The 24,330-nt window shown below is 44.5% G+C and overlaps 1 protein-coding gene across 6 annotated transcripts in view; it reads right to left on the bottom strand.

Moving 5' to 3' along the window:
• APBA1 (amyloid beta precursor protein binding family A member 1) overlaps window positions 1-24,330 on the bottom strand; it is a 195,196-nt gene that overhangs the window by 62,774 nt on the left and 108,092 nt on the right. For 5 of the 6 annotated variants that reach the window (XM_036330885.1, XM_036330888.1, XM_036330889.1 and 2 more), the window contains exon 2: window positions 551-1,816. In XM_036330885.1, coding sequence (XP_036186778.1) covers window positions 551-1,747 — 1,197 coding nt within the window. In that variant the 5' untranslated portion in view covers window positions 1,748-1,816. Of the gene's footprint in view, window positions 1-550; window positions 1,817-7,918; window positions 8,032-24,330 lie in introns of all 6 variants that reach the window. The other variant, XM_036330886.1, reaches the window with a different exon arrangement.

The raw sequence follows: 24,330 nt of genomic DNA, 5'->3' as shown, positions 1-24,330 counted from the left end.
GGCTTTCCTCATTCAAGCAGGACTACAAATTCTCAGGCCCCACCCCAAACTTTTTAAATGGGAAAGAAAGGCGGGAGGGCGTGGGTGGGGGCGGGGTGCACCTGGAAATCCATTTCTAAACAAGTGTTCTAGGAGCAGCCTGAGAACCACTGATTCACAGCAATCCCTCTAAGACAGTGGTTCTCAACCTTGGCTGCACATTAGAATCACCTGGGAATCTTTTTAAAATCCTGATTTCTGGGCCTCATCCTCCGGTGAGGGTAGCTGGGCCTCGGAGGATGAGGCCCAGAAATCAGGATTTTAAAAAGATTCCCAGGTGATTCTAATGTGCAGCCAAGGTTGAGAACCACTGCTCTATGGTCTGATAAGCTCATTTAACACATTAACTCCCAACCACCTGTGTTTCACTCGCGCTTACGTGCAAGCTATTTTTGAGGCTTAGGGTGGACACATGGTTAGCATTCCCACAGACCATCTATCTCCTGGTCACTTCCCAATGACAAACAAGGCCACACCGCACTCGTCTCCTCTCCTGGCCGCGCGTACTTACGTCTCCATCCCCGGGCCTCTGGTCATCGCAATCTCTGGTGGGGCTGATGTCCTGGCGCATGACCCAGATGGGCTCTTTGGGCTCGTCGGGGGTGTAAGGCGAACGGATGGTCCTGGTTTTCACCTCCTCGATGGCCTCCTTAATATCCTTGATGGCCAGCGAGATGGCATCCCTCTTCTCCTTGCTGTACCGCTGCACCGCCTCGCCCACCACGGTGCCCGCCGCCCGCTGCTGCCCAGCCGGGGCTGGCGGCCCGGGGCTGTCGGGGTGGCCCCCGCCCGGGGTGGGGGCACGCTCCAGGTCCTGCTCGGCCTCCGGCATGTCCTCGGCCGCCTTGTCGAGGCTCTGCGAGCTCATGCTCTGCTTGACCTCGGCCACGATCTGGTCGATGTCCTCCTCCTGCTCGTAGCTGTCCATCCGCGGGTAGGGAGCGAACTCGGCCTCCTTTTCGGGGCTGTCGGACTCGCCATCGGAGCGCTCGTCGTAGTGGTGCAGCCGCGCGCCCAGGGCCTCCTGGCGGTACGCGGCCTCCTCGTCGCGCTCCTGCTCGTACAGCCGCAGCCCGTCGCGCGCGTCCAGCTCGGGCGCGTCCCCGATCTCCTCGTACACGTGCTCCTGGAGGCCGCCGTAGTCGGCGTAGGGCTCGGCGTAGGGCTCGTCCTCGCCGCGGTGGAACAGCCGGTGCGTGTACACGTAGCCCGAGTAGGCCGCGGTCATGGCCTCCTCCTGCTCCAGCGAGTGGAAGTGCAGGTGGTTGGGCAGCGCGAGGCGGTGCGTGGCCTCGGCGTGCTCGGCCTCCGCCTGCTCCGTGTACTCCTCGGCCTCGGGCCGGTACTGCACGGCGTACGCGCTCTCGTCCTCGGGGTCCTGCGTGCGCTCCGGGTCGTCGCCGTCGCGCGCCGCTGCGATCACGTCGCCCTCGGCCGTGTCCGTGTGGTTGTGGAAGCCGCTCTCCGTGCTGGCCGAGCGCGCCAGGCACTCCCCGCGCTCCTCTTCCTCCGGCGGCGCGGGCTGGGCGCGGGGGTCCTCGACGGCGGCGAGCGCGCGCGGGGGCCGGCCCGCATGGTGCTGCTGCCGCTGCTGCTGCTCCTCCTCCACCTCGGGGCGCTCCAGGTCGGCCTCCACCGACTCGTTCACCTCCCCGCCTGCCGCCTCGTCGGTCACCTCCACCTCCGCGGCCCCCTCCAAGGGGTTCATGGTGGGCGTCGGGGACGGCTGCGAGAGAGGCTGGGCCGGCTCACTGCGCGCTCATTTTGCTTCGTCCGCCTGGAGAGACAAGAGGGAGAGGAGGGGGCGTTAAGTGGTTCAGGCTGCGGTCCTGAGCGCAGCACCAAGATGGCCAGAAAAGCAGCTGCTATCGATCCCTTCTGAATCTGGGCCAATTTAAAAAATGATTGCAAATGCAAGCTCAGTCTGACAGCACCTAGTTCATTTTGTTGGTTTCCCGTAATTTCTAATTACACATGTACTTGTTTAATTGCTTACTGGCTTTCTCCCTCCCCCACTCCTGCGACGGGAGGGCCTCCTGCGCCTTTGTTCTCCACGGTGCTTACTATTCAGGTTCCATTTCTGATGCAGGTGAATAAGGAGTGTTACTAAATGGAATGGGCTGATTGACACATTTTTCTCTCTGCTAGGGCAGTGGTTCTCAACCTTGGCTGCACATTAAAATCACCTGGGAGCCCTAACCGGTTTGGCTCAGTCGATAGAGCATCGGCCTGCGGACTCAAGGGTCCCAGGTTCAATTCCGGTCAAGGGCATGTACCTTGGTTGCGGGCACATCCCCAGTGGGGAGTGTGCAGGAGGCAGCTGATCGATATTTCTCTCTCATCGATGTTTCTAATTCTCTATCCCTCTCCCTTCCTCTCTGTAGAAAACCAATAAAATATAAAAAAGAAATTAAAAAATCAATAAAATATATTAACAATAAATAAAAAATAAAATCACGTGGGAATCTTTTTAAAAATCCTGATCTGGGCCTCATCCTCCAGAAATTCTGTTTCTTTGTTATGGGGTGGGGCCACAACATTAGTAACAAAGAAACAGAATTTCAGGAGGATGAGGCCCAGAAATCAGGATTTTAAAAAGATTCCCAGGTGATTCTAATGTGTAGCCAAGGTTGAGAACCACTGTGCTAGGGAATAATTCTCTATAAACTAGCATCCTAAATAACCTTAGAAACGGTTCTTTAAATAAATTTCAAAGGAAAAAAAAAATCTCAACGTGTTTTGAAGCCATTGCTATCAGCACAAATAGGCAGCCCATTCTGAGGGAGGCGTCCGCCACCAGCGGGTTCTCCTCCTGCTATTCCCTGTGGTTACTCCCACCAGTGGCTTCATTTTCTGGTCCTCCATCCACTAGGAGACTGGGCTCATTTCCTACAGCAGGATGTTAACGGCTATTACGCAGGGAAAAGAGGCTCCCTGGTCAAATAAGTTTGGGAAATGCTGACTTAGAGTTGCTGTTTCGTTGTGAATATTCATGGGGATGGAGACACAGGATTCAGCATTTCCCAAACTTATTCGACTAGGAAACATTTTCTACCCCTAGAGGCCAGAGTCCTGACAAAAACACTTAAAGAGACACTGACTAGCTCACTTCCCCCATACACTGGATCTAAAATTCCATGAATTACTATTAGAGCCAGAACTGGATAACAAGGCCAATCTCTTTACCCATTTCCACCAGAGAACAGGGACTAGGGGCTAGGTATGAGAGCGCATTCCAAAAGCAAGTCTGAGTCTCCATTCACAGTTTGATGGATGGTTAATGCTCTGAACAGAAGAAGTATTAGTGCTGGGGGCCCCTTGGTTAAGTGGCCTCCAGTGAGTGGGTCATGGAAAATACAAAACAAATATTCAGTACAACACATGGGCAAGAACACTCTACCCATGCTTCCTTTATAAGGACTCTCTGAAAAAGACAACCGATTAAAAACTCTATTATGTACAAACTAAGTCTGATAGACACAAAACAAGGGTCCACAGAGGGATACTAAGCAGACCAAACACTCCTCCTGGGTACTGTTCCTCTGCGGTGTGTCAGCTCTGTGTGGTCAGAGTTAGAAATACAGTAACAACCATCCGAAGCACCCGGATGGCCAACAATTCATGATAATCACTTGTAGAACTGACCAAGTCACTGTCTTCAGTGAAAATAGATTTTTCTATCTTACATGCATGAGAAAGAAATTTTAATTTATTCTACATTATAATTTTATTCAGCCAATAAATGGTGCCCTCTCATACATAGCTCGTGTATTAATTCAAAGGAAACAAAATTTCTACGCAAGGGCATACACTACATCATAGCACGGAAAGTTGCAAGAAACCCGTCCTTTGGGGGAAACTACTGTTACAACAATGCAGGCTGGTAATGTGGAGCTTTATATTCACTGAGTACATTTTTCTTATATCCCCTCCCAAGCCTCAAGGGAGTATTTATGCATGGAGTGCTTATATTTCACTTATTGCCATGGTTTCAAGAATAAAGTTTGGGCTGTGGTATTGCCAACATGTTAATTAATAACAGGTATTTACTTGAGGAACTTCCCTAGGACAAATGCAACTAGCAACGCTTAAAGACGGAGCTGACGCTGGTGATCACGTCCATAGGTAGCACACGAGAGAACTGTTCCCCATATCCTGGCAATTTTTGGGATGGTATTTATAAAAGAATATTAAAGCTGATTTTAAAGAATCCAAAAATATTTGGAGAATATATATATATATATATATATATATATATATATATATATATCCTTTTTGAAAAGGAATTTGGCAAGATGAGTTAAAATCTCCAACATATCTTTGCTCCAGTAATTCTACTTATAGAAATCTCAGAAACAAAGCAAACAAAAAACCCAACCCTCAGATGTGGACAAAGAAATTTCTCACAGTATTTGCTTTAAAAGCAAAAATTATAAACACGAAATATTAAGCGCTAACATTGATTAAATACCAATAGTACAGTGCTTGCATGTGAATATTATATTGCCATGTAGGGAGAGGTGAGTTTTCTTGCTGAGTAGCATCTCCCCCTTCCCCGAGTTCCTGCAGCACTCAATCTGCCACCGGCTCCCAAACCTGGGGTTAGGTGATTGCCTGGCCCACATCCTGTATTTCCTGTGTGGGTGAATGGCACTCCCAGCCACACAATTACCCAAGCCCCATGTCCAGGAATCATTACCTACTTGTCCCTTTGCCTCATCTCCTTCCCCAAACTGATGACTGAGTCCATTGTCTTAATAACTCTTGTACCATCTTCACTGTTGCCCAGTCTTGGTCTGTCTTGCCCACACAATTGTTTCCTTGACTAATTTCTCAGCCCCCTGCAGTCCATGCTGCCCGCTGCCAGCCTGATGATCTTTCTAAAATACAAACCTCAATCCTATAAACCTATTTCTCAAACTCTTCAGTGACTCCACTCTAGTGCAAATGCTTAGCCAACTATATACCAGGCACTACTAGGCATTTTCTACATACTGAGTCATCGAATCCTCACACAAGTCTACAGAGAGAGTACTCTTATATTCTCCTTATAGAAAGTATTATCAGCTCATTTAAGAATGAGGATATGGGGGCACTGCAGGGTTAGGTGATTGCCTGGGTCACACACCTGGGAAGGGATAGAACTGGTGAATTTTCCATCTGACCCGCTCTCTAGCTCTAGGCTCCTGGCAAACAAAGCCCTCAGGCCATGTTGCTCCTCAGGCCTCACCTCCACCCTTCACCTGCACCCTGTATTCTAATTCCCAGAGTCCTGACACTGGCCCTCACACCTTTCCTATCCTCAGCTGTTTTTTACCTACAACTTTTCTTTGGTGAATCTTTTTTCTCTTTCCCAGAGCAAATTCATACTTGATGCGTTTCTATTATGTGCTGGCCTCCAGGCAATGTTCCAGGCACTGGGGCAGAGCAGGGACCAAGCCAGACAGGCCTCTCTGCTCTCAGGAACCCACCATCGTAGTGCATGGGGCAGGGATGGTGAATGGAAAGGAGAGGAAAATAGACAACAATTATGTTAATAAATGAACAAGATAACTTCAGTGAAAAGGTTTGGGAAGAAACTATAACAGGGTAGTGGAGGAGGTTATGTAGACTGTGGCCAAAGGAGGTGATAATGGAGCAGAGGCCTGAATGCTAAAGAAAGAGGCAGCCAAGCAGAACGATCTGAGGGCACGCCTTGAGGAGAGAAAGGACTTGGTCTGTTCAAGGACAGAAATCATGTTTGGGAAGTGAGCAAGGGGTGGTGTGGTGGGTGATGAGGACAGAGAGGGGAAGGGGCTGGGTGGGACAGAGCCTGGTACATCAGGGTAGAGAATTTGGATTTTATTTCAAGCGCAGTGGCATGCCGCATGGGGCTTATAAGCAGGGGGGTGATAAGGCCTGATTCACCTCTCCCTTTTCCCCATGGTACTTGTCTATCATATACGTCATTATTATAGTACCTGTCATTCTGAGTAACAATTCTTTATAAACATGAAGTCCTTGGGAAAAGAGGACCTGCCATTTATCTTTGACTAGAGGCCCAATGCACAAAAATTCGTGCAAGAGTAGGCCTTCCTTCCCCTGGCTGCCGGCACTGGCTTCCCTCCGGCCCCGGCTTTGTCCCGAAGGACATCTGGAATGACATCCGGTCTAAATGGTATATTACCCTTTTATTATTATAGATTTCCCAGTGCCACGCACAGAGGGTACATAGAAAGTAGTTAATGCATTTTTCATGATTAAAAAGAAAATAATTTCCCCCCAGGATCTGGGGCTTCTAGACATTGGCATGCTCAGCCTCTGGAGAAGCACTCAGTTTGTCTCTCCGTCTCAAATCTCTGCTGCCTCATCCACCCATACAGCCTCATCCACCTTCTGATGCTCTAAGTGCCCGAAGAATTGTAGTAATTCAACATTTCCCTGCATTTGAATGCGTTGATCCAGTTGGCATTTATTGGACATGTGCCATGCACTGTGCAAGGCAAAGGGGCTACAAAAGTTTCTAACTCGTGGTCCCAGCCCTCCAGGGCAGACTCTTCAGTGATTATAATACCTGGTGATCAGTGCAAAGTAGAAATAGGTTCAAGTTACAAAAGGAGCCTAGAGCTAAAACAACAACAGCAACTGCATCACCTTTGTGAGTCATGTAAGTGCTGCTGTTCACACAGGTTCTGCGCCTCATGAGCTCATAAGCATCCTAGGGCCTACAGCCTAAGAGAGGGGTGCCATCATCCGATCAATGTCCTTAGTGATGACCCATGTACCTCTGGAGGCTGAGAGAGCAGGACAAGGAGCAGCTGGTCAAAGAAGATTCCTCTGCCTCTACAAAGGCTGGCTGACCTGGAATACACAGGCAAGGCAGTCCCCTCAGCAGGAGCCCCTCACAACACAGAGAGGTGAGGCTGTGGCATCGTGGCTGCAGGAGTGAGGGAATCCAGGCTCCCAGTAGTGAAGCTCAGGTGGCTTTCTGACCCCTGGTTCTGGGATGCTCCACAGCCAGATTGGAAAAGGGGAACAAAGGGAGGGAACGCCACTGCACTGCACCATTTAGAAATAAAACATTTAATGATTCAGCAGTTGAATCCAGGTATCTCATAATGTTAGCTGAGATTCATGTTGGTTTGGGACTAATAGGAGGGAAGGCTGTAAGTTACTTTGGTTGATCTGTCCTTCAGTAGTCACTGATAAGAATTTCCAGTAAATTCTCCCTTTTAACACATCGAGAAGTAGAAGAAGGAGCATACTGAAGACAAAATGTAATGTAAAAAAAAGAACAAAATGAATTATACCAGGTGGTTACACCGAAGGGTATTGTGTTGGTGGGTATGGGGAGTTGCGGGGTGGTAGTAATGCAGGTGTAGGGAAAATGAAGGTAGAGGGTGGAGAAGTGGGAAAAGAAGACTCCCAGCTCTCCTCTCTCCTGAAAAAACTTGGATGAACATGACTCCATTTATATAAGTACTCATTCTTTTGCATATATTTAAGAAGTACAATTATTCCCCATGGACTTAATGAATGGTCCTCATCTCCCCCCAGTGGAGTTGGAAGGAAAGTCCTATTTCTTGGGACTTTGGCCTATTCTATTCCACCTGCACACATACTGTTCCAGTCAACAGGGCGTCTGCCACCAAGCCATCGGAGGGGCTGCCAATGACACAGAGACTGGGGTGATATGTTAGTTTCCATAGCAACAAACAGTTGGGGTTGCCAAATAAGATTATACCCTGGATGTAGTGTACACACACACACACACACACACACACACACACACACACAATCTGCATAGGCTGAAAGATTAATGATTCTTGTTTTATTAAAAAAAAAAAAAAAAAGGATGACAGCATAAGAATATCCAGATATTCTTATCTATCTCCCCTACCCTATAAATACGTTTTCTTTCCAGGAAGTAGATCAATTGTGAAACATCTACAGGGAATCCAGAGGACACCAGGAGGCCCACGCAAATCATCGGCTCTTCTAAACATAGTGCATCTATTAACAAGAAAGAATAACACAGTTCATTAAAGCTTAACCTCCTTTGATTCATTTGGAAGTTAAATTTAGTGATACTGGATGGGACCCAAGGTGGATACAGAACACACATTACTCCTCCTTAAAATCATTTTTCGTTTAAATTGGCTCACATAGTCAGAAAAACCCTCCTCACACAGAATGTCTTGCCTCAGCAAAATGGAATTTCATTTCCTCTAATATCGTTTGTGCCTGAAACTGTAAAGCATGGCTTGACAGGTAGTATTGGTAATGGTTTCAGAGTAAGTTGAGTACCTGAACCCAAGGAATGTTGCTGAATGGCTAGATGCCAACCTGAGGGAGGTCTCTGTGGTTGGACCTCAGGGCTGTGTCCTTGAACCTAGCCCACTTTGATGAAGATGTGTGAGCTGGTCATCTTCAGTTTCCCCCTCCAGATCCACTTAGTACCTTCTCCACCCTGCTCTGTGCCTCTTTGGGCTGCCTCAAGAGCTCCCAGTTCCTCTGGCTTCTGTTTGGGTTTGGCCAATGGGGAACTCTGATGGGACATCAGAGAAAGGGAGGAGACTGAAGCTGAGATGTGGTTTCACTCGATGGCTCCCCCCCCCCCGCTCCTCTTCGGGCTTATGGGTAGTAGGGGTAGTGGGGTCCCACAAGTTCACCCCTTTGTAAATAGTCCTTCTATTCATCTCTTGGTCTCCCTGCATGTTACCTAATTTGAGTGCCCTATCTATTTCCTACTGGGATCCTAGCTGATACCAAAAGTGTAATACTCGTGTTGGTATATGACAAAGAAATAAATCAATAACTATTTCAATTAAATAAAAGTGTAAAACAAGAAACAGTATAGCTATAGTAAAAATCATGAAGGTGGCACCCTAAGAAGAAATACTGCACCAGACTCTGCTGTGCAGAGACTGCACTGCCTCTCCCCAGGCTACTCAGCATTCAGGGAATTGATGGAGGAAATCCACACAGGAAGCATAATAGGCATAAAAGCCAGCCTGATTCTGTGTTGCAGCCTCTATGGGCCAAATCAACGAGGCATGCGGCCTTCAGGCCGTGAGTTTGACATGCTTGCTCTACACCTTTCTTCCCACAGTGAGGCTACTTAACCTTCTACTGTCCATCAACTATAGGCTCAGCCCATTCCCAGTCTCTATGCAATCCCAATTTAGACCTAGCTTTGTTCCTCCCCCAAGAATTAGGATCTGGACCCTGATCTTCCATCCTGTGAGTTGAGTTGTCCCCCGTGGACAGATTGCCCCAATGTTCACTGCCTCATCATCTTGGATACTCCTTTTCTGGATCAAGAATGCCAACAGCTTGTCTGGATGGCCACTTGTTGATGGTTGCCATATCCCTTAAAGATAGTGACTAGCTTGCTGAATGGAACCTTTGTCCATTCGTGCAACTGAATTTGCCTTCTAGCACCTGCTCAACACAGGTGAGTGGGTCCTGATTCTTCTCATAGGCTTGGTAGACTCTACACGTGTTTCAAGGCCTTTGCTCAAAACGCATTGGCCACGCCCTTATTGGAACAGCTTTCAAAGTTAACTTGTGGGATTTTAAATTACCAGCGAATCATTCTCAGTATTCCATAGTCATATTTGATTTTTTTACCTCAAAGGTTAGCCCCCTCCATATTTATAAGCGTTAGCCATGAATGGTGCTTGGTAGTCTTCAGATATCAAATAGATCCTAAAAGGATCATCCAATGATACTTAGTGAAGCATGACAGTGGTTAAGGGGACAGGTGTGGGCAACAGACTGCCTGAATTTGCTTCCTGGTTTCATTACTTACTAGCTCTTTCACTTTAGATAACTTACTCATAGCAAATGCTCCAATTTTATCATTTCTAAAATGGGGATAGTAATATTACCTATATCACAGGATTATTGGATGATACTTTTATATATAAAATACTTAGAACAGTAACTGACACTTTACTAGTATAAGTGCTATTTAACAGTAACTAGTGCATTTTCTGCCCATATCATAATTATTACTTAACAGATATAGTTAACATAGTATTTAAAAAGAAAAAATTAAAACAATGTTAATATAAATAACTTGAGAACATGGTCCATTTATTAATGCTACCCTTTTCTGAATAAGGCCATGTAGGGACAGAAAACAAGCACTTAATCCATTTTGAAATAAGGTTGGGTATAAATAAATCCATCAAACAATAACCACATACCCTGTACTATGTGTAGGCCAGTATATACAGCGCTTTACATGCTATATTCCTAACCCTGACAACAGTCCCAATGGAAATTATGATCTCCACTTGCTAATTTCGAAGCAGAAGCTCAGACAGCTTAAATAAATTGTCCAAGGTCACTCAGAGCCGAAAGGGGTGGAGGTAGACCCATCTGGCTCTCATTGCTCATGTTCTTCCTATTACATTTCACTAAGCCCATAAAGTGATTCAATTGATTTTTTTAAACAAACATCTACATTGGTGTAATCCCTTTTAGATTGGTCACCTTGGCAGACTCTATACTAACAGGTTCCAAGGGCACTGCCTTTGCTCAAAACACTCTGGCCACTCCTATATTGGAATGGATTTCCAAGTTAATTGAAGGGCTTTGAAGCTACCAGTTAATCATTTTTAATATTCTACAGTCATATTTTAGTCATATTTGATTTTTAACCTCAAAGGGTATCACCCAGTTTTATCACCCACCTTGTTTACAAGATTTTGCTGGGAATGCTGTTTGCTGCTCCCCAAATGTCACACCCACCCCTAAAGGTTGAAGATGTGCAGCAGCCAAGATTACTGGAAAGGCTCTGGTTCAAGCACCGAAGTCAAATCCAAAACAGGGCTTTAACAATGGTTTGGCCAATGACCACATCTTTAACACAGGCCTTTATTCTTGCAGAGTGAACAGAGGGACAGGAGGCCGTTTGGACGAACACATTCTTCTGTGATTAATACAGAATCAGGCTGGGTACTTTCACCCACCTTGAAATCTGTGTCATTGTGGCTACCACTTAACCAGGCCAGAAAATTAATTCCTCCACTTGGATTCATTCAGACGGGCCAACCCGAAAGCTCTAATCACGACCCAGCCTTTGATTAAAGAGAAAGTTCTGAATGTATGCAGACTTCCTATTGTCTGGCCCTCTGTCTAGCACTTTAACAATCAAATCATTCATTTATTATTCTGGTTCCAATAAAATGCATGAAATAAGCTTAAGGCAATCATGGAAACTCAGAGGGGAACTCTTACAAATTTTATGGAAAACTCAAAGGGTATTCTCTGGAAATCAAAACCAATTAACGGTCTATCTGAGTTTTTGTGAAATGCCCCTGGTATAAGTCAAACATATCTACATAACCCATATTTATTGAGGGTTGCAAAAACTTGGCATTTTTTTCTCTTCCTTTTTGTCATTTTCCCCCTGTTAAATCCCTTTCTTGACGCCCCTGCACAACTTTTCTTCCTCACACCACCACGTTTATTATCTTTGTTGCTACATTACCTTCAGTTCAGGGCTATTAAATCACCAGTTATAATCAATTTCAGCCATTGTTCTGATATTTCTGTTATTACACAGAGAGCCATAGACACAATACTATAGTGGTAAAGACAGTAAATCTCTAAAATCAGGTCAGCTGTAAGTTGTCAGAGGCTCAGTGCTTCACGCTGATGGGAACGTGAATATCAGGCCAAGGATGAATTGAACAGTAATTCATTAAAGTGTACTTGTTCCTTTGAGACCACATCACCTCAAATTTACTGCTATTGTTACTTTTACAAATTATTTGGCTCATTAGAAAGTCAGTTAACTTGCTTCTTTCTATTCCCTCAAGTTTGCTGTAGCTCTCGCTAGCATTTTCTTTTAAAATTCACACCAGAATGCCAGCCACGATCCTAATTATGAAGCTTCAAATTAAATTTTTGTTTCCAAGCTTCTTTTTTTATTCACAGGTCAAGAAAGCAGCAGTGTGCTGGCATAGTCCTCAAACATTTTTTCAGTTATGCCCCAAATCTGATATAAATGAGATGATTAAAAAGAGCTGAATCCCAAAAGATTTGCTCCCTGACAATATGGCTTCATAACTTCCCAAATCTATTAAGCAACTATTAGGTAGCAATGTTGGTGATGACTTAAATTTGAATTTGATGAGCCAGAAACCCCATGTTGATTCCAAGCCTCCCACAATAATCAACTCTCTCAATTTAGTCACATTACAAAAAGTTATCAGGGAAAGAAACACAATGTGGGGAAAGAAGGAAACAACTTTCTCTTAAAATTATTCATGGATCGTCTGGACACTCTTAAGAGTTCATTGGGCCTGTTGACTAGAATGTAAAGAGATAGGGCATCTGCACTCTACACTCTTCTTCTAGTTAACTGATCTCATTTAGGCCCTAATATGTACAGATCAGTAAAATTCAAACCTGATTTTCTAGGACCCAGAACTCCTCCGTCACCTTGAGGGAAGACACAAGCTTCTCCAAAGAAAGTTCTTTTTAATTTGATTTGTTAAAAAAAAAAAAAAATAGCATAGACGGGCCAGCGTGGCTCAGTGGTTGAGCATAGACCTACGGAACCAGGAGGTCAGGGCTCAATTCCCGTCAGGGCCTATCCTTGGGTTGTGGGCTCGATCCCCAGTGTGGGGAATGCAGGAGGCAGCCAATCGATGATTCTCTCTCATCATTGATGTTTCCATCTCTCTCTCCCTCTCCCTTTCTCTCTGAAATCAATAAAAAAAAATGTATATTTTTTAAAAAAATAGTGTGGCCCTGGCTGATGTGGCTAAGTAGAATATTGGCCCACACAATGAAGGGTTATGGATTCAATTCCTGGTCAAGGGCATGTACCTAGGCTGCTGATTCTATCCCCAGCCCCAGTTGGGGTACATACAGGAGGCAACCAATCCATGTGTGTCTCTCTCTCACCTCTCTCTCTCTCTCTTCCCTCCTTTCCACTTTCTCTAAAAATCAGTAGAAAAAATATCCTCAGGTGAGGATTAACAAAAATCAAACAAAAATAGTGTCGATTTTACTGATGATTTCATAGCGAAGACTGAGGTGAGAGATTGCATTGCTCAACACACAATTACCTAATTGGTTTAATTTTCCCACGTGTTCCTTTTCAGTCGTCAGCCACAGGACTTCTCTCATGCTATCAGAAATTTCTCTCCAAATTACAGGAGATAATGAATAACAAAGAAATGAATGAGTGAAAATGCTGGTTGTTGCTGTGACCCAGAACTAAGTAGTATACTGTCTGGTCAGCCGTTTGCCAAGGGGATTGGTCCCATGTTCATCCCTCCTGCAATCTTCACCCTTGTCCTTTAATCTCAGGTGTCACTGTCCCTGCTCCTTTCCCCTCTCAGTTACTGCCAGCCTCACCCTCCCTTTTCCCTTCTGTCCCCGCACCAGTAACTCTCGTGCTCATGGCTACAGCCAACCCACAGCTCCTGCCCTTCAGCACCCAAGGCTTCTGCTGCAGAGAACAGCAGAGTCTCTCAAAGATTCCTCCAGCGGCAATGAGGCTACGGGGAAGCCCTGCAGAGTAAGAACACAGAGAGCCCTCTACTGCCACCTGGAGGAGGGGTGGGGAGGGGAAAGAGAATGTACTAGTAAGAGCCAGGAATTGAGTCAGAGGCTGCATAGTGGTTAAAAACACACTGAATCAGACTGCCTGGCTTCAAATTCAGTTCCAACACTACTAGCTATGGGACCTTGGACAAGTCATTTCACTGTGCCTCAGTTTCCTCTTCTCCATATGGGGGTAACAATAGTATCTACCGCATAGTGTTATTCAAGAGTTAAATGAGGTAATAGAACACTAAGAACAAGAATAAAAAATGTACTCGTCCACCCTTACAATGTACTACACCGAGAATGAGCCCTAATGTGAACTATGGACTTTGGGTGATGATGGCGTGTCAGTGTAGCTCATCCGTTGTAACAAATGCGCCCTCGGGAGCAGCATGTCGACAGTGAGGAGACCGCATGTGTGGATGGGGGTGGAAGGGAACTCTCTGTAGTTTCAGCTCAATTTTGCTGTGAACCTAAAACTGCTCTAGGAAATAACGTATATATAAATATATGTCCTTATTTAAATATATATTTATATATATTAAAACATACTTTATATTATGCATGTTAATATAATATATAGGGGTGGACAAAAGTAGGTTGACAGTTGTTAGTATGCAAAACCCAGAGTTTATTCTTGTATTATTATTTATTAATTTAATTTTATTTATTTGTACTATAACTGTAAGCCTACTTTTGCCCACTCCCGTGTATATGTTAAGTATAGATATATAGGTATATATTATATAAATATTATACACATAAATAATGTAAATGTGCTATATTTAAATATATCCTATGTAACATAAATATAGGGTGTCCCCCCAAAAATGTATACACACACTTTGAATAATTATAAAGGCGGTGTTTATTAAAATACATTTCATTCTCAAAATTGAGCTATCAGCTGTTAAAGTGTGTATATATTTTGGGGGGGACATCCTGTACATAAATTATATATTATATTTAAATATATATATCTCCTTATTTAAAATAGGCTAGCAAGGCTGTTCCACTTTTAAAAACTACCCCCTTTCCCCTCACTAGAGCTTAAATGACATTGTCCCAATCCTAAGGCCCTGTGAATGCAGGTTGGGTGGCAGGAATCTCACGGGTGCAGGGAGTCTGGCTCACAGGCTATTTTGTGATGCGTGTGTAACTGCTATTTCCGGAGCCTCTGACAAGCTGGTGTCCAAGCCCTGGGCTCTGGCTCACAAAGTGCCTGTGCAGAAACTGGCGCCGCTCAGCTCACATCTGCCACTGTGACTGCCCAGCACACTGTGCTGCGACTGAGCCTCGCTCTCGCAGCTTGCGCTTGGGTGAGGTGCTGTTCCGATTGTCCACCACATGGGTGCCCGCTTCAGCTTCTAGTACCAACCTGTCTGACCTGGCGTTACCCACCCCCAGCCAGCTCCAACTCAGGAAAATCACACCCGTGCGCAGGCAAGCTGTTTACATCCCTGGATTCGCAATCACATTCTTAGCACCAGTCCTCATGTAGAAAACGGGCAAATGAAGGGTAATTTGAAAGTATCAAAATTGCCACTCTGAGGAATTTATGTATATATTCATACATAGTGTGTGAAATGCCTTTCGTACAACTTTAAATTACTAAAGCGTAGCTTGTGATCACAAAAGACCTGAAACAGCTAAAATGTCCATATTAGGAAATTGGTAAAATATGTTATACATATAATTCTATGAAACATAAAAGGGTGAGCTTTCTGTACAGATAATAGAGTGAACTCCCTGGTATAGTAAATTAACACAAGGTCAGAACAGAGAGTAACAAGAATTATCACAAAGGCAGAAGAGAGGGAAAGAATGTATATGTGTAAACCTCTCTGAAATGACCTAATACCAGTAGTTATTTCTTTTGGGGGGAGGTTGAGGAAGGAGAATTGGGCAGATGGGGGACTAGGGTGGGGCGAAAGCTTTTTACCCTCTACCTTTTTGTACTTTTTGATGTTTGAACCATGAACCTATATTTTAAAAAAACTAAGAAAGCCATGAAAATAATAACCAGTTCTGCCTCCCTCATGGGGAAGGTGGCTGCTTGGGGAACTGTGGAGTGCCTGGGACTCAATCACCTTTCTAGCCGAGGAGGGCTTTGTGATGGGGCTGACGAGCCGAATCCCATAAAACCTTTCTCTTCTGCCACTGATGGAAATTTCTCACCAGCCTTCTTGCTACCACGCTGTTACTCAACCTCTGTTTCTCTGTGAGGCTCGCTATTCAAGAGTAAGGTTTGTTGACAGACCGCAGGGGAGGGAAAGGACTGGAAGAGTCACTATGCTTATGTCTCAGGCTATGGCCTCTCATTTGCATTCCAGAAACTCAACTGTTATCAGTTCACTGATGGATGGAATTATAAAGGGAACAAAAGTTTGAAACTGAAAGGGCTGGTAAAGCCCAACAAATCCCTCATCTTCCAGGTCAGGACACCACTGAGTGGAGAGGTTAAAGGGCTTGTTCTAAGTCCCCCAGGTGAGGAAGCTGCCAGGAGGGAGCAGGATGCTGCCTCTTCTCTTGTCACACCTCCTTCCACCAAGATGCCAATGTATTAAGTTACAAAGAGGACAGGCTATCTAGTTATGGTACAAAAGACAGATCTCCTAAATGACAGAAAACAATGACAAAGCGATGCATGGTTCAATGACACCAGAGCAAGGGAAAGGAATTAAAAACATTCAAACAACTCAAAGCAGATCTGATCAACACGCCATCCGTTCTAGCCACAGGACACCTGACTGTCCAGTGTCCAGCATCCACATGTCCTTTCTGAGGAGAGGGCAAGGGGTGTGTGCCATCTCTACATGGCTATTTGGATGTGAATAGGATGTGGCAGAAATGGTTTGTTGCCACCAAAAATTTGAGCTCATCCTCTGTAAGGTAAGACTGTCACCAAGAGCTACAGTTCCAAGCCCTCCTTATTCGGGTGGGGCCAGGACCAGTTCTCTCCACGGGAATGAGAGTGGAAGTGAGCCGCCCTTTCTGGGCTGGGTCACTGAAGAAGGGAGTTTGCCTTTTCCCTGCTCGCCTGTCCCTTCCACTGGCCAAGTAAGAGTCTGGGACCTGCAGGATACCAGAATCACAAGAAAACCAACGGCCCGAATCTCTGATTCAACCAAGGGGAGGAAAACTGCCTACTGACCAGAAATACACTGCACTGGACTGCCACTGCCAGTAAATGAACCTTTAATGTGTTACTACAATAACGATGTGGACTTGTTTATGTTATTCTCGTCAATCAGCGCAGGGAACATTTCAGTGGGGCCTCAAAACAAGTCATTAACGCTCCGCTCTAGAAAAGAATCACTGCGGATCCGGTGAAAACATACCCTGATTCTGCTTTTCGCTCCATATCTACATCATACATCACAATTTACTGAGCTAATTTAGGCAATATCTATTGACTTCCTGCTATGAAAGATGATGAAAGATGAAAACGTAGCATTTAGTTCACTTAGTCTTTCCTTCTGTCTCCCAATGTTTAAAAATTACACTTTTTATTGGTTACATTTGTAATTTTAAATACTAGCTTTTTTTTTAAGACCATCTTTCCAGTATTTTTAACTTTATAATAAAATTGAGAGGGAGGTACAGAGGTGTCCCCTATATACCCTGTTCCCACACATGCATGGCCTCCCCCATTACCAACATCACTCACCCGAATGGTAAATTTTTTGTATTTTGTATTTTGCCTTAAAGTGCTTTGATTCTGCCTTTATACTCAATTGATCATTGGGCATAGAATTCTATGTTCATCATTATTTTTCATACGATGAAGTCATCATCCTTTGTGTTCTAGCCTGTTTGTGTGCATATGAGTCACCTGGAGATCTTACTAAAAGGCAGATTCTCACTGGTGGGCCGGGGGTGGGGCCTGAGACTCTGCATGGCTAAGAGGCCCCGGATGATGATCCTGCCGCTGGTCTGAGGACCATGCTGGAGTCGTGTTTCCAGCATCCAAGGCTGCTGCTGAGAAGTCTGCTGTTCGCCTAATTCACATCCTCCTGTAGTTTTCTTCTCTCTGGTATCTTTCAACATATTGCTCCTCTTCTTAATGTTTGGAAATTTCAGGAGAATGAGGCTTTAACTCTTTAATTAATCATTGTCTTCTGCACTTGGTAGGCCATTTCCATCTGAAGGTTTGTGTCCCTCTTCAGTTTTTGGAATGTTCTATTATCTCCTTGATAATTTCCTTCCTCTTCCCCTGCCATTTCCTTTGGCTTTACTTCCTGAGACTCCTGTTGCTCATATGCTGGAGTCTTTTCTTTTCCCAGCTTTACTGAGATATAATTGACATATAACTTTGTATAAGTTTAAGGTGTACAACCTGTTGATTTGACCCAGTTATATACTGCAAAATGATTCCCACCTTAGTGTTAGCTAACACCTCCATTATGTCATATTATTACTGTTTCTTTTTGTGTGTGTGATGAGAACATGTAAGATCTACTCTCTGGCAAGTTTAAAGTATATAATACAGTACTAGAGGCCTGGTGCACAAAAACTCATGCACTCAGGGGTGGGGTGGGGGGGTCTCTCAGCCTGGCCTGTGCCCTCTCACAGTCAGGAACCCCTCAGGGGATGTCCATCTGCTAGCTTAGGCCTGCTGCCTGGGGGATGGGGCCTAAGCTGGCAGTCAGACATCCTTCTGGCAGTCCAGGAGCGGGCCTAAGCCGCAGTTGAACATCCTTAGTGCTGCCTAGGAGGCGGGAGAGGCTCCCACCACTGTCGCTGTGCTCATAGCCTTCAGCCCAGCTTGTGGCTGAGCAGAGCCCCCCCTGTGGGAGCGCATTGACCACCAGGGGGCAGCTCCTGCATTGAGCGTCTTCCCTCTGGTGGTCAGTTCGTGTCATAGCGACCAGTCATTCCTGGTCGTTCAGCTGTTAGGATCAATTTGCATATCACCCTTTTATTAGGTAGGATTATTAACTATAATCACCTTGCTGCACATTAGATTCCAGAATTCATTCACCTTATAGCTGGAAGTTTGTTTCCTTTGACCAATATCTCTTCATTTTCCACACTCCCCAGCCACTGGTAACCACCATTCTACTCTCTGCTTCTATGAGTTAAGATATTTTAGATTCTACATGAAAGTGAAATCACACAGTATATCTTTTCTGTTCGACTTATTTCACTTAGCATAATGCCCTCAAGTTCCATCCATGTTGTCACAAATGGCAGGATTTCCTCCTTTCTCATGGCTGGAAAACACACACAACATATCCTATCTAATAACAGACAAACATGGTAATTGACCGTACCTTTGCTACACCTCCCATTGGCTAATCGGCACAATATGCAAATTAACCGCCAACAAAGATGGTGGCTAATTTGCATATACCGGCTGGGAGTGAAGACTTAAGACATCGTAGAAGGAAGCCAGGCAACGGAGCCAAGGTAGCGGAGATGGGCAGGAGAGAAGCGGCAGACATGGGCGGGGTAGGAGCCGCAGAGACAGGAGCGAAGCCCTATTCTTGCAGGAATCCTCCTGCAACAGGCCTCTAGTCCATAGTATTTTCTTGATCCATTAGTCCACTGATGGACACTTAGCCTGTTTCCATCTTTTTGCTATTGTGAATAATGCTGCAATAAACACGGGAGTGCAGCTACCTCCTTGAGATCCTGCTGTAATTTTCTTTGGATAAATACCCAGAAGTGGAATTGCTGGGGCATGGTAGTTCTATTTTTTATTTTTTGAGGAACTTCCATTCTGTTTTCCCTAGTGACTGTATTAGAGCTTTTGGATTGGTCCTCCACTTCTCTTATCTTTTCTCTACTGTTTCCACCTCTTTCTCTTCTCGCTTTATGTTCCATTAAATAGCCTCAGCTTATTTTCCTCAAGCCCTTCTGTTGAACTTTTGGATAGTCTATCTTTAATCTCTAAGAACTCGTTCTTTTTTATTATCTGATTTCATGTCATTTAAAAATGGACCTTATGAGTTCATGGATCTCTCTGAACATACTACTGAGAGCTACTGTTTGTCCGAAGTTTCCTCAATTATCTTTGTTTCCTCTGGGCTGGCTTTTTCTCTTTATCTTGGCCTTTCTCTTTTGTGCTGCAAGTTTTCTCCACATATTTGGTGATTCCTGTCCATACTTAAGAATAAAAGATTAGGCAGATGGTGTGAGTTTTCCTTGATGTTGTATAAGATTGTTTCCCGTAATTTACTCTGTTTAATGATGTCAACATATATATGGTTTACATAACCATTTTCGTATTAACGATTATTAGGTTATTTCCATATTTTTCAATACAGTGCTTCAATAAACACCCTCATAGATACACACCCATATGGGCTGATACAATTATTTCTATGGAATAAATTCCTAAAAGTTTAGATGGCTGGTTGAAAGAAATACACATGATAAAACAATTTTTATTATGGAAAATGTCAAACATATGGAGAGCAAAATTAAATAGAGTCATTATTCTCTTCATCTGACAGAGAGGCTACAAGCCTTACGGAAGCAATTAAAGGCCAGTCCTGAGCCTCCATGCCCCGACATAAACAAATGCGCCCTCCTCTTGGATTATGTTAAAGCAGATGCCAGACCCCAAGTCATGTCATCCAAACTAACACAAGTTCAAATTTTAGTAGCTACTTCCAGGTGCCTCCCCACCAATCTTAGTAATTCCCTTCAACCCCAAGGAATTTCTATTTCTCTACATGTAGCCACGGTTATATTTTTCTATGAAAGGTTTTTTACCTTTTTCCTTGGTTGACGAGGGTAATCTCATTAAAATCTACCAGTGGTTCCCCAGCCTCTCCGCATGGGACCTGGCCACTTACATGGGCAGAAAATTACAAAATCCATGTGAGCAGTTTGGGAAGTGAATGAGGCCACTTCTAATGCTTTTAATCTGCTGCTCTAACAGCACACCAAGTGCCTGCACACATTTCTCTCGATTCGAAATTCTAATTAGCTGATGGCATCTTGAAAATACCTCGGCGGTATACCCTGGAGAGGCTGGGAAGTCTATGCCGGTTTCCCCTTCCTAATCTGTAGGTGAAAGGACTCACTTATATCCGTCATCTACGGAATTCAAGGATTAAAAAAAGCATGTAGACCGTCAACAATAAAAAAATCATAAATAATAAAAATAAAGAACTTAGGGCTTTCTTGACCCAACCTGCCCATTTGTTTATGAGAAGAACTAGCGCGCTTCACCTTTCTCAGAGCCATCCTTAACTTCCTTTCCCACCCCCTAGTCTGGGTCAGGGGTCTGGGTTACCCAGCCCTCACGCCCAGCACGGTGCCTGGCGCCCAGTAGGACCTCAGATACATTTGTTGAATGATGAGTTTCTCACGGTTACATAGCTACTTAGTGTCAAAGATGCACTGACTCCTGACCCAGGACTCTCTCCTCTACTGTAAACTGCCCAGACTTTGGGTAGGAAAGATCGGAGTTAGAATCCGGGCTCTGCCGCATACAAGACGGGCTCCCACATGCAAGGTTATTAACCCGCCTCAGCCTGTCTCTTGGTTTCTCCTTTCTCTGCTGTTATGCCTGAAGGCCATTCCAGTTGGGCTCTCACCCGACCACTCCACTGAACCAGGTTTTGTCCAGGTCACCAACAAGTGCCATATTGCAAAATGTGGCAGTCATTGGCTTTGACCGTGGGCAGATTTGATACCTCTGGTCACACCCTCTCTCTCTCCTGGCTTCAGGATGCCACTTCCTCTGGTTCCCCGCCCTGCTGCTCCTCTTCATCTCCCAGGTCTCTTCCCATTGGAGAGCTCAGTCCTCCGACCCTTCTTTTCACCGTCTACCCTCTCCCCTCAGGTGATCTCAGGCAGACGCCCAGCTTACACATGCCCTACACAATGACAGTCCTCCCATTTACAGTCCCAGTTCAGAGCCCTCCCCTGAATTCTTGTCGACACCTGCCTCCTTTTTTTTTTTTTTTTAAATATATTTTATTGATTTTTTTACAGAGAGGAAGAGAGAGAGATAGAGAGTTAGAAACATCGATGAGAGAGAAACATCGATCAGCTGCCTCCTGCACATCCCCCACTGGGGATATGCCTGCAACCCAGGTACATGCCCTTGACTGGAATCGAACCCGGGACCCTTCAGTCCGCAGGCCGACGCTCTATCCACTGAGCCAAACCGGTTTCGGCACACCTGCCTCCTTACCCTCTTATCCTGGGTGCCTGTCAGGCACCTCAATATCGTGTCTAAGAGTGAACTTCTGACATTTCCTTCTAAACCTACTCCCTCCACCACCTTCCTCACTGCCCTTCCTGCAGTTGCTCATGCAAAACCTTGGTGTCACCCCTAAATCCTTTCTCTCAGATCCTATATCAGATCAATTCTTGTCCTTTCTGCTTTCAAAACAGATAAGAACCAACCAAGCACTTCTTCCACTCTCCACTGCAACCCCTGCCAGTCTTACCTGGACTATTTCAACAGCTTCCTCACCTGTCTCCAGGCTCCACAATGATGCCAAAATGCAAATTACATCATGTAACTCCTCCAGTGGTTTCCTGTCTCCCACTAAGCAAAACCCCAAATGCTTACAATGATCTATAGGCCTCACCCTGACCATTGCCACCCTGACCTCGAATCCCACGCGCTCCTCAGCTAACCTTTGCTCAGCCACACTAATGTCCTTGCTCTTCCAAAAATGCCTTTGCAGTCTCTGTTCCCTCTGTCTAGAATTATGGTCACATGGCTTATTCCTGTCATTTCCTCATGTTTCTCCACAGCATCACCTTGAAGAGCAGTCCTCTCTGACAATTTAAAATAGCAGTCACCCGTCACCACCTGTTTACCTTTCTATTTTCTTTTTCTTCATTTTATTTAGTATTTCTAGATTTCTTACTTCTTCATAGCACTTTTCACCTGACATATTACCTATTTGTTTATTGCCTTCCTCCCTCACCACTGCTGTGTCCTATACAGATGTTTGAGTGAATGGATGAGCAAGCCTCTACTTAGTATGGACTAACTTGAAGTATGTAAAGCACTTAGCAGAGTATGGGTACAGTATGAGTTACTCAATAAATTAGTAATAAAACCCTAGGGGAAAAAAGGGGGGGGGAGCTTGATAACATATGTGCCCCAAAGAAAGAGAAATATATGATAGAAAAGCAATCTACATATATAAAAGCCTAAGTGATCTTTACAACAGAATGACCAGAACGACTGGTTGACCAGTTGCTATGATGCGCACTGACCACCAGGGGGCAGATGTTCAAGGCAGGAGCTGCCTCCTGGTAGTCAGTGCAATCCCACAGGCCTGCAGGGATCAGGCCTACACCAGCAGTCGGACATCCATCTAGCAATCCGGGACCCCTTGGGGGATGTCCGACTGCTGGTTTAGGCCCCTAAGGGGTCCCGGATTGTGAGAGGGTGCAGGCCGGGCTGAGGTGCCTGAATTTTGTGCACTGGGCCTCTACTTTACTAATAAACATGCTAATTTTTTCCTTTTAGTTTCAAATCAGAGTATGTTGCTTGAAACTAATGTGATACCTGATTTCTGGGACAATCCCAATTTATATTTAAAATATTTTTTACTTTTATAAAAACTAATTTTATTTTTGAAATAGTTACAAAATATATCTATTCATAATAAAATCGATTAATAAATAAATATGCCCGAAAATTATATAATTTTAAAAAGTAGGCTTTATTTTTTAAAACAGTCTTAGGTTCACAGCAAAATTGAGCAGAAAGTAGAGTAAATAAACCTCCCTCCTCCCCTGCCCCACTATGACATCTCCCACCAGAGTGCTACTTTTGTTACAGTAGATGAATCTACATTGAGACATCATTGTCATCAAAGGCCATAGTTTACATTAGGGTTTATTTTTTGTGTTGTACATTTTGATGTACTTATTTTGATAAATGTATAATGACTTGTATCTCCCATACAGGATAGTTTCACTGCCCTAAAATTCCCTTGTGTTCTACCTTTTCATCATCTTCTCTCCCCTAACTCTTAGCAACCACTGATCTTATCACTGTCCCCACAGTTTTGCCTTTTGTAGAATGGCAGAGAATTGGAATCATACAGTATGTGGCCTTTTCAGATTGGCTTCTTCCACTTAGTAGTATGTATTTAAGTTTCCTCCATAGCCTTTCATGGCTTGATAGCTCTTTTTTTTTTTAGTGCTAAATAATATTCCATTGTCTGAATGTAACACAGTTTATTTATCCATTGCTTCCAAGTTGTGGCAATTATGAATAAAGTTGTTATAGACATCCTTGTTCATGTTTTTGTGCAGACACAAGTTTTAAACCTCTTTCAGTAAATATCAAGGAACACAATTGCTGGATCATATGTTTGGAAAGAGTATGTTTAGTTTTGTTAAGAAACTGCTAAGCTGTCTTCCAAGAAATTTTATATAATTTTAAAATACATTTTTATTGATTTCAGAGAGGCAGGGAGAGGGAGAGAGAGACAGAAACATCAATGATGAGAGAGAATCATCGATTGGCTGCCTCCTGCACACACTCCCTCCCCCACTGGGGACCAAGCTTGTAACTTGGGCATGTGACCTGACCAGGAATTGAAATGTGACCTCTTGGTTCATAGGTCAAACGCTCAACCACTGAGCCATGCAGGGGTCAGGCAATTGATATAATTTTAATAGGTGTAGTGTTTCCTTTTGTGCTCAAAAGCATCCAAGTTTGGGTGATAGATGGAATGGTCACTCTACTTAAGACAAATAATCTCTCCTGAATTACAGAAAAGCAGTATGTCACCCTTGCAA

Source organism: Myotis myotis, unplaced genomic scaffold (genome assembly GCF_014108235.1).
Source record: "Myotis myotis isolate mMyoMyo1 unplaced genomic scaffold, mMyoMyo1.p scaffold_m19_p_12, whole genome shotgun sequence".
Taxonomy (NCBI): domain Eukaryota; kingdom Metazoa; phylum Chordata; class Mammalia; order Chiroptera; family Vespertilionidae; genus Myotis; species Myotis myotis.
Note: the sequence above shows the minus strand (reverse complement) of the source record. Positions and strands in the feature narration are given on the sequence as shown.